This window comes from Bombyx mandarina, chromosome 03 (genome assembly GCF_030267445.1).
Source record: "Bombyx mandarina strain Sakado chromosome 03, ASM3026744v2".
Taxonomy (NCBI): domain Eukaryota; kingdom Metazoa; phylum Arthropoda; class Insecta; order Lepidoptera; family Bombycidae; genus Bombyx; species Bombyx mandarina.
This window is the reverse complement of record NC_143210.1, coordinates 8001403-8013137: the sequence shown is the minus strand read 5'-3', so window position 1 is coordinate 8013137 and position 11735 is coordinate 8001403. Positions and strand designations below refer to the sequence as shown.

The 11735-nt window shown below is 36.3% G+C and overlaps 1 protein-coding gene across 1 annotated transcript; it reads left to right on the top strand.

The window, feature by feature from the left end:
• The first annotated feature begins 358 nt into the window (after positions 1-358).
• On the top strand, positions 359-11511 carry LOC114251446 (cytochrome P450 4C1). The gene is made up of 10 exons (XM_028185705.2): positions 359-594; positions 4969-5058; positions 6909-7019; positions 7477-7662; positions 8968-9164; positions 9727-9790; positions 10282-10462; positions 10554-10705; positions 10795-10983; positions 11271-11511. The coding sequence occupies exons 1-10, from the start codon at positions 438-440 to the stop codon at positions 11429-11431; spliced, it is 1488 nt and encodes a 495-aa protein (XP_028041506.2). The 5' UTR covers positions 359-437; the 3' UTR covers positions 11432-11511.
• Positions 11512-11735: the final 224 nt, after the last annotated feature.

The window sequence follows — 11735 nt, the reverse complement described above, 5'->3', positions numbered from 1 at the left end:
TGGTGTATCGTGACAGAATAATTCATAATCGACAAGTCGGGGTTTACAAGTCGTGCCCGTCGGGCGTCTAATAACATACGAAAAAAGACAGTGAAGAAACAGATTTATTCTCACTGAAATAAAAATCGTGAGTTTTCGATAATTAATTACCATGAGCTTGCAATAGTTTAATTTTCACGTGTTTTCATTAGTTTCATCTGCGCGTGCCGTGCTCAATTTATAAGCTTGACGAAAGTCTAACAACTTTTTCAATCTATCTCAACTTACGTGAAATTAATTATTTCATTAAAAAAAAATGATGAATTTTCAAGTACTATAAATGAGTCACTTATTGAAGCAAAAATCTGATCATTGAGCAATTCGTCGACAATTGCCGAAAACCTATTAAGAAATCTTTCTAACTTTATTTTTCGAATTATGTTAGGGAACCAGGAAAAATGATAATTCTACTGTTGCTGTTTTTTGTCGCAAGTTTATACTGGTTATATTGGACAAACAAATCAAAAAGAATGAATAAAATGACGGCGTCTCTGCCTGTACCACCAACTTTACCAATACTAGGAAATGCTACACTTTTTATTGGAGACACACAAAGTACGTATATACCTATTTTACTGTTATTACTAGATTGCTTAAATGGTGTATGCTCATATTTATTACCTTTGAAGACAGGTGAGAGCACAGACTCCACTTAATGTGGTCCGATCTTAGCGATTATTACATAAAGTGTAGTTCGATCAATTTGACTGTGATTTTGAGATTAAGGCTCTTTGTCGCTTTCGTACTATGTTTAACATGTTGTTATATATTTCTCTCTCTGTTTATATGTTCTTACTAATAAATTAGTACCTTAGACCTTAGAACTCATATTTCAAGGCGGGTGGCGGATTTACGTTTTAGATGTCTATTGGCTCCAGTAACCACTTAATACCAGGTGGGCTCTGAGCTTAGGCAATGAAAATGTGTAGGTATATATATATATTCTGTTAATTAGGGACTTAAATTTTTTCGTCGTGAAATAACGAAACAATAAATGAGACCCTTAACAAATCTTTTGAGTGGTTCTTAAATTTCATTTCATTTACATAAAAATGCATTTGGCCAGTAGCTCGACAAATAAAGCGATTTTCAACTTTGGTTATAAATGAAATCAGTGTAATCTCAAATATATAAATGTGAATGTAAGTTTGATTGTTACGCTTTCACGCGAAAACTACTCAACCGATCATCATGAAACTTTATACACATATTTTTGGAGGTATTAGAAGTAACATAGGATACTTTTTATTAAGAAAAAAATATATTTTTTTACGAAATATTAAAAAAATGTTTGTCAAAAAATCTCAAAATCTAGCTTCTTCATCGCCATCTACCGGTTCAGTAATGAAGTTCCAATCCTGAGTACTGTAATACCGTTGCACTGTATTCCCTTAGAAATAAGGTGACACTCTGCAAAACTTGCATACGCCCCGTCATGACCTATGCAAGTGTAGTGTTCGCTCACGCGGCCCGCACTCACTTAAAATCCTTCCAAATCATTCAATCCCGTTTTTGCAGGATAGCCGTCGGAGCCCCGTGGTTCGTCAGGAACGTCGACCTCCATGACGACCTGGACTTAGAGTCCATCAGTAAGTATCTACAGTCGGCGTCGATGCGCCACTTCGATAAAGCGGCACGACACGAGAACCCTCTCATCGTGGCCGCCGGTAACTACATTCCCGATCCTACGGACAGAATGGAAAGCAGCCGACGTCGCCCAAAACACGTCATCTCGGATCCTCCCGATCAACTAACGGTGCTGCGAGGTACTTCAAGCACCGGTCACCGTTCTCGTCGAACCCGTCGCTTGCGACGAAGGGCTCGACGAGTAAATTAACTCTCAAACACAGCCCACTGAGTTTCTCGCCGGATCTTCTCAGTGGGTCGCGTTTCCGTTCCGGTGGTAGATTCTGCGAAGCACGGCTCTTGCTAGGGTTCGTGTTAGCATCGTCGTCAGGTTTGAGCCCCGTGAGCTCACCTACTAGTTACGGTTACGCTGGAATAGCCGCACCAGGCTACCAGCTTAGGTAGGCTAAAAAAAAAAAGCACTGTATTACTGACGGTCACGGCAATATCCAATCCAATTGACTATAGTTTTAGCTGTTTGGGATTTTTCGCGCTAATCTCAGTAACTCCTGGTCCGATTGGAAAAAATCTTTCAGTGTTTGATAGCCCATTTATTGAGGAAGTCTATAGGCTATATAACATCACGGTAAGGCCAATACAAGTGGAGCACCAATGAAGAATGTTTCAAAATAGGGGTTTAAATAGCTCCTTAACATTCTATAATTCAAAAATATTTTCACTTTCTACGAAAATGAAGTGACGGTAAAATTTAGCGTTATGCCAAAGTAACTATTCCACGCGGACGGAGTCGCGGGCAAAAGCTAGTTTTTAAATATTTTAATATATGTAATAGGTTGGGGAAAAAGTTTCTTCGCATTTTTTAAGAAAATTCACAACGTTTTTTTAATATAATTTATTTACATTTAACTAAAGTATGTAGGTACCATTTTGTTCGATAACTTTTTGCCATCTTGTAGGTAGGGACATGATCCCATTGCTATAGAAATTTTGGGGCTTCTGATCAAAATACCGCGACAATTGGTTTTGGCAGTCCTCTCGTGATATTAACCTGACACTGCCTAAAGAATTCTGAAGAGACCGAAACAGGTGGAAATCTGAAGGTGCAAGGTCAGGACTACATGGCGGATGCATTAACACCTCCCAGCCAAGCTCTCTTAATTTTTCCTGAGTGGCTAAAGATGTTTGATGTGATCATGATGAAAAACCACACCGCTTCTGTTGATCAATTCCGACCGCTTTCTCTCAACTTCTTGCTTTAATCTCATCAGCTGTTTGCAGTAGAGTTCAGAATCGATGGTCCTGCCTGGTGGCAACAGCTCATAATGAATAATGCCCTTCCAGTCCGACCACACACACAGCATCACCTCGTTGCGAGTGAACCCAGGTTTCGCCACAGTCTGTGAAGCTTGACTGACCCTTGATCACGACCTTTTTCGCACGTTCTTGTGGTACGTGATCCACTTTTCATCACCAGTTATCAACTTCTTCAAAAATGGTTCGGTTTCATTACGTCGTAATAAAGAATCACAAATGAGTACACGGTTCATTAGGTTTCTTTCAGTGAGCTCGTGAGGTACCCAAATAACGAGCTTTCTTGTGTACCCAGTTTTTTTCAAATGCGCCAAAATTGTTTTGTAGTCAATTCCCAGTTCTTCAGCTACGTCGTAACTACTGATATGCCGATCTTGCTCTATTTTTTCAAAAATGGCATCGATTTTATCCGTAATAGGGCCCAGGGCCCAGTAAGTAGGACCGGAGCGACGTGCATCTTTGACATCAAAATTTCCGGACTGAAAACGCTTACTTAAACCAAATTTGTGCTACTCTCACAGACACTGCACTAGGTCCATAAACATCGCAAATTTTTTTCGCGGCTTGCGTTGCCTCTTTTCCTTTTTTGTAGTACAATTATAAAATGTATCGAATTTCTTCATTAGATTCACTCATCTTGAAAGTACGAAAAATAAATAAAAAACATATATTTTCCTAATTTGAATTTGGAATTATCTTCACAAAAATTTAAACTTTCAATGATACCAAAACCAGCCAGATACAAATAATTTATCCAAAGAGATTTTATTACAAGTTCATACATACTATAATGCGAAAAGACTTTTTTCCCAGCCTATTACTATGAAATATCCTTATAAATTACTTGATCTTTAAACAACATACATTTACTGTATTTCGACGAATCTTCTTTAATTCCCTGTCTGTTAAATTTTCCGAGAAACACTATGTACGTCGTGATGTTAAATTTCTTGATAAGTGTTTTGGCAAAAAATCGTATTTGCTGTTACCTCAATCTCTAGTCACCCAAACGTCTAATCTCCACGCTAACACAGCCGTTGTATAACATGAATAATAAATAATAGATATCTGAAAATGCACTTAGTGTATTACAAATATTTTCTACGCTCTGTGGTTGCTGTAAAAAAAATACTTATTTTATAATAGCATAAAATTTTTATTTGATATGTACGATCGACACCCATGGGATAAATATACCTAATACCTAATACAAAATATTACTAAACTTATATCATCATTTAGTTTTTATATAGATATTACAACATGAATTCCGCCATCCACTTTGACATTTGAGTTCCGTGTCTCAATTGTGTATTTATTGCACAAATCATAATTATTGCGGATTAGATTTTTATTATATCATGTTATCTTTTTGAAATTGGAAGCTATTCGTGGTCGTGACCTTAGTTACGTATCTGATCAGGAAAAGTCATAGCTCGATACAAACAGTAGGTCCTATGTCTTAACCTCTAGACCAGTGATTCTCAACCTTTTTTTTGTTGCGGCACATACTTATTTAACGATTTCAAAATTTGGCGGCACACAAAAAAAAAAGATAAAAATTATTTACTTACTACAACACACTGCATAAATAGTTTATCAAAAAATTTTAATATACGAAATAAACTAAAATATACTATAAATTTTTTTTTGTGGATTTAAATATATGTTCATGTTTAAAATATTTTTCTTTTAAAATTGTATAATTTAATAATATTAACATTATTATATATTCGCAAAATTTGGCGGCACACTTTTGAAATTTGGCGGCACACAAAAGTGCCGCGGAACAGTGGTTGAGAATCACTGCTAGACTACCACGCACGACTTCAAAATAAGTATGAAAAAAACGTAAATAGTAAACGAGTGTTCTTTTTTGGAATTTTTTTTTTTTGTAAGCTCCATGTATTTCACTAAAAGAAAACAATGGATTTAAAAAAAAAAGGTGTTTATCTCAAAATTGCAGAGAATAGTTACAATACAGAAATTCCAGTGTAAGTATTGAACCATAATACTATGGTTTTATTACAGAAATTCTAAAAAGCCTCGAAGACATCGCTGATATTGCTATTAAACACAAAGGCTCCGCAAAACTATGGCTCGGTCCGAAGTTATACGTCGGTGAGTATAGTAGACTAATACATTAAAATTAAATTAATAATAATACGCAAAACAAAACAACTATCGCAGCGCGTATCGCAAATAAATCGCCGTTACTCTTTTGTTAGATAATGATTCAGATCAGACCTCATAAGTCTGAGGTCAAACATGACATGATAGACACATCGTGAAAATGCTGCCGTTTGTGTTTTATTTTAGAGCTCACGGCCAATCTTGTTTAATGATCACTGGAGCTCATAGACATCACAACGTAAACGGCGCCGCCCACGTTAAGTAGTTTTGCAAGATAATGCTAACTTTACATGCAGGGACGTCTTAAACTAGGATGGGGCCCTTGGGCACACAAGAATTTGAGGCCCTTTTGGAAAGTAAAAAAGCGAATTATAATAACATTTTTTTACTGAGTATGACCATTTATTATAGGTAATCAAATACAGTATGATATAATATGTCATTATTGATATTAGAATGCTGCTGGTTTTTTGGTTACGATTTCGATAACGGTTTCTTTCGGGATGTCTTTTGAGCAAAATCTTCTATTATAGGCATAGTATATGCCTTGTAAATACCTTCTGATTACTGATTTGTGAAAAAAGTGTAATGTGCCCGACAAAAATGTTTTGAGAATAAGCGTGTGAAAGAAATTGTCGGTCCTTCGGGCCCCCCTGAGAATGGGGGCATTGGGCACGGGCCCCGTGTGCCCTTATGGTAAAAACGGTATTGTTTACATGGAACGATGCCATACCACAAATATCAAAGGCAAGAGGGGTTACTAAATAGAACGATGACTGGGGTCGCACACCAGAGTCTTATGATTATTCTTGATTAACGCTACAATTTATTGAAATGTTAACGGTGCTATGTACACGAAAAAAATTAAGCGAAGAAATACAGCTTTTCCACACGGAATGCTGATTTGTGCGTATAGTTCCTGTAACCTAAAACAGAAATTGGAACCCTTATAATTTAATTCAGCCCGTACGTCCGTATGTCACGACCGTTCGAAAACTATTATGTAGTTCTTTTTTTTTTTTTATGATTGAAAGTTTACGGGTGGCCCGAAGGCCTTTCCAGTTTCACCAGGACAGGTGGGCGAGCAAAGGCTCAGCCAAGAGGGGCGGGATTTGCTAACAACTGCCCGAGCGCCTCCGAAGGAGACCTAACAACTCAAGAGCAATTGCTTCGCGAATGAATCTACTACCGGATCGGAATCGCGACCCACTGAGAAGATCCGGCGAGAAACTCAGCGGGCTGATGCATGGGTTAGGTTGCACGTCGACCTCTTTGTCGAGTTCGACGAGTACGGTTACCGGGGGATTATGTAGTTCTATTCATACGTAATTTATTTATAGTGCATTCCAAAAATAATAATAATTATACATAATTTTGCGGTAGGCAGCGGCTTGGCTCTGCCCCTGGCATTGCTGAAGTCCATGGGCGACGGTAACCACTCACCATCAGGTGGGCCGTATGCTCGTCTGCCTGCACGGGCAATAAAAATAATTAAAAATAAACCGAATATAAGTTAACATGTATCATTAAAATTACAAACATACGTCCACATAGTTACTGAGGAATAAATAAAAGCTTAATCACAAATAAGCTTAGATAAATCTACAAAAGAAATGAAATATACGTATTAAATAAATAAATTGTTCACTTGTTACTTATTTAGAATTGTGTAATTTGAAGGCTTCTTTTCTAGTTTTTTAATTCCTATATTATATTGAATAGGAAATGCCTATTTAGTAAAGTCACATTAATAACGCAGAAATTGGACTTACAAAATAATCGACACGAAACATTTTATTAGCTGTAAAAATGTAAATACTTTTACAATTATATCACAGCGATAGGCGACCCAGAGGACGCACAAGTAGTTCTAGAAAATTGCCTTGACAAAGACGTGGTTTATCGGTTCTTACGACCGTGGCTCGGACATGGCCTTTTCGTGGCTCCAGGTAAACATATCTTTATTAACTTATACGTAATGCAAACTAGTGACGTAAGTGTAATAATGAAGCAATTGTCAACTTGCGAAATGTAACTAACAAAGAATATGATTCAAATATTTTGCTTTCATATTTGAGTAACTGTGCCTAATTATCCTTTTAAGCCTCATAAATAACACTTTCCCATTTATTAATAAAATAATCTTTTTTTCATGAAATTAGTTCCACTCATATTACATAATAGTATTATTATCATTTTAGCAGATTTTACTCTAACAAATTACTCCATATACATCTTATATTTTAATTCTGTAACTTTCATTATCTTTTAAGCTCTCACTTTTCCGGAAATTAATTTAACAATTAGTGATATTAAATAAAACAAGGAAATAAATATACCTAACTCATTCATAGCTATGAAATCCAATCTATTCTTAGATAAATTACATAGCATATTTAATTTCAGTTTGTTTATGGAAATCGCATAGAAAAGTACTATTACCAGTGTTCCATAATAAAGTTGTTGAACAATATCTACAAATGATATCCGCACAAGCTGACATCCTTGTCGAACGACTTAACGAAAAAGCAAATAAAGGAGAGTTCGATGTTCTTAAATACATAACCGCTTGTACATTAGACATAGTGTTCGGTAAGTTATCTTTAAAATATACTAACTTTTGAAACGAAGTTCCTTATCGCGCGTTGCGAAAGGGGGCTAGACGAAAAAATTTTAGACGAAAAGTTGTAACGAATTGAAACGAAAATAGTAATGAATCTTTTTTAATAAACAAAATATTATTACTAAACAAAATAATATAATAAACAAAATATTATAACAACTTAAAAAAAAATTTATTACAATTCCTAATTTTATAATAGGAATACAATGTAATAGTTAATAGGAAGGAGCTTCGTTCCATCCGGGTGTCCCTTGACACCTGTCAAGTTTTTTTTTTACTTTCTATATTTTTAACAGTGTAGTAAGACAGAGACCGACAGGCTTATAAACCTCAAAGACAATGTGAAAGTGACACTGCCTTCATCTACAGTCCATTCCCGGAGTTGATTTTTGATTCTACCACTAAGCTCTTGAATGAAATTCGCTCCGTGATTTTGTCTGAACGCTACGACCATAACCTTTTTCAAACGAGGTTCAAAAATGGTCCTCAATCGCAATCAGCGACTCAGCTATGTTCATGGCATTACTGATGACCACGAACATCGGAAACCATGCACCGGGTCAGATAGATCGTAAGTCCGTGTGCTTTCGAAGGGAATAAAGAAAAGAAAACGAATAATATAAGTGTCTGGTCTGTTTGGATAAGCCGTCTGGTGTAGTGGTAAGTGACATGGTCACTACACAAGGGGGTCGCGGGTTCGAATCCCGCCAAGGAAAGATATTTGCATGATAAATATAAATGTCTTTTCCAGGTTATGGATGTATATTAAATATATGTATGTGTATAATAAAAATCTTACATTTATTTCCGTTATCTGGTACCTGTAACACAAGTTCTTTACGAACTTATCACGGGACCAGTGGACCAAAACGTGGCGTGATTGTTAGTAAATATTTATTTATTACTAGCTGACCCGGCAGACTTCGTAGTGCCTCAATCGATAAATAAAAGACCAAAATTTTTGTAATAAATAAACTTAAAACAAACAAAAGGAATCCGTCCGACGGGGGACACATAAAAGGAAAAACAAAATTGTTATTTTTATTTCATTCCGAGCATTTTCATATTTATCTACCTTTTAAACCTTCCCTGGACTTCCACAAATAATTGAAGGCCAAAATTAGCCAAATCGTTCCAGCCGTTCTCGAGTTTAACGAGACTAACGAACAGCAATATATATATATAGAAGATAAGGTGCCTTATTCTGTGTCACTCTTAGATTATTGCATTACTTCTCGATTAATTTTATTCAATTTATTTATTGTATTGCACAGAAACAGCGATGGGCGAACGAATGGATGTTCAGCGTTCTCCCGACACTCCTTACTTGCGAGCTCGGCATACAGTTATGACAATACTAAACATGCGCTTTTTTAAAGTATGGCTTCAACCAGACTGCATTTTTAATTTAACATCTTATAGTAAACAGCAGAAGGACAACATAGATCTCACTCACAAGTTCACAGATGAGGTATGTTAGAGTTTCAGCGTAGGTTTTTATTTATTGCCCTTGTTGGGAGATGAGCATACGGTCCACTTGATAGTGGTTACTGTCGCTCGTGGACGTCAGCAATGCCAGGGGCACAGCCAAGCGGCTGCCTACAGAATTTATTTAGTTGTACTTAAATTTAAATTTATTGCGTATCGCGTGTAGTCTTTTGGAATCATTACCTATTTACATGTGAAATTAAAGTATACTAAATATATATCTATGTGTTAACAACAGTATAAAGATATTCTTTATTTTTTCTCACATTAAATCAAATTCACTTAACAATTCAATACTTTAGATAACCAACTAAGCTGTTAGTAGGCCGTCTTGTAAGCCCGCACGGGTAGGTACCACCGCCCTGTCTATTTTTGCCGTGAAGTAGTAACTAATACGATTCGGTTTAAACGGTGGAACAGCCGTTCTATTGTAAAAACTGAGATTTAGAACTCTTGTCTTGTTTATTGGTCCGGTGACTACTTAACACAAGGTTGGCCGTGACCTCGTCTACCTATATAAGCAATAAAAAATAAAGCTCTTTCAGGTTGTTAAGAAAAGAAGACTTGAATATGAAAGAAAGAAAAATGACGGTACAGATCAATATACGGGTAAATTATTATTAATTATATCAAATCGTTATCTGTTACTAACATAATAATGTACAAATACGATTGATTGTCATTATTGTATTAATAGATATAACTAATGCTTAAACTTGTGGCATGATGTCTACAAAGAAAGATGTTTTTTTTTTGTAATATAATGACAATGGAGTTTTTTAAGGTTCAACGCCCGGGATCTATAAAGTGTGCCACCCTAAAAAATAATGGAAAAAAACTTAAAGTTAATAACAAAATCAAATCCGACAGTGATTTGTAGTAGACTGAGAATGGTGGTAATGGATGAAAATTCTAAAGTCTATTAATCTTACGAGTTTTATTAATTAGCAAAGTCTTTTTTTTTTTTAAATCCAGTCTCATAATACATCGGGTCAACGAGCTGACAGCACACCTGGGTTAACGCGGATACCGAAGCCCTTACACATCACAATGCCGATATTTCTGTAAACCTTTTTTTTAAATTCATTTACTTCCGACAGGGAAAGTTCGACCCGTTCTTGATATGCTTTTCGGTCGTGAAATAGAATTTACTGACGAACAGCTTCGAGAACATATCGATTCGATTACAATCGCCGGCAACGACACTACAGCGCTTGTAATTGCGTACACTCTTGTACTGATAGGAATACATCAGAACGTACAAGAAAAAGTTTATCTTGAGTGAGTATATTTAGGCATTAAAGTTTTAAGGGATTGGTTGTTTTTAATAGTTTCATGAAATCCATTTTATGTGAACCTATCAAAATTGTAGGCAGAGAACAATCTTCGGAGACTCGAAACGAGGCGCCGACAAAGTTGACGTAGCAAAAATGCAATATTTAGAGAGAGTACTGAAGGAAAGCATGAGGCTTTATACCGTGGTCCCGATTATTGCCCGTAACGTTCACAAGGATACGTACCTCCGTAAGCAAACTAACCAATGCATTTTAAAGTGCCACTAAATATTAAGAAGTCTTGTCCAGACATATGACACGGCATTTTTGAATTCCCAGCACGCTGTGGAGTGACATTGCCAGCTGGAATCGGGGCTGTAGTCGGGCCTTTTGCCATACACCGGTCCAAAGCAGTATGGGGTCCCGACGCTGATGAGTTCGATCCCGACAGATTTCTACCGGAAAGGTCTTTGAATAGGCATCCGGCTGCGTTCCTGCCTTTCAGCCACGGATCCAGGAACTGCATCGGTAAATAAGATCCTGCATCAAAACATTCTTGTTATTGCTCTCCTACACTCTTGTAGTTAGCGGTCTTAAATTATAATGTATTAACTGGATGGACATGACCTTGTTGTAAGAATCCATAAACTGTCATGAAGCAGATATTCGTTCAAATTCAAAGGTCAGTCGTTATTACTATTTTGTTTTCGATTACATAGTTCAAGGTTCGCCAGTTGTAGTTGTAATCCGTTTGCCAATCTACAACAAATGAAAAAAAAAAACTTCTATGACAATTTTTTTTTTTGGTAACACAGGACGGAACTTCGGCATGTTGATAATGAAGAGCATTGTCTCAACCATCTCCAGGTCTTATAGAATCGAAGCAGATGAACTTGGGCCGCTTAAGATTGAAATGCTTCTATTTCCAATCAGAGGTCATCAAATTAGAATATCTAGAAGAGAAACTTTAGGTTAATTTAAACTAAATTTTTAACTTAATTATAAACACTTTAAAGAATATGCAAAAATAAAAACGAACGCCGTTCCGTATCGCTTTCATTTAATTTTGTTTCTTTTAAATAACATTACGTACATACATATAATGTACTCTAAAAAAATGTTTTTTAATAAAGGTACTGAACAAGAATTAAAATTGAATTTACTAGTACTGTCTGTGGTCGTTGGTTTTTTTTTTATTGCCTTTGTAGGCAGACGAGCATACGGCCCACCTGATGGTGAGTGGTTACCGTCGCCCATGGACTTCAGCAATGCCAAGGGCA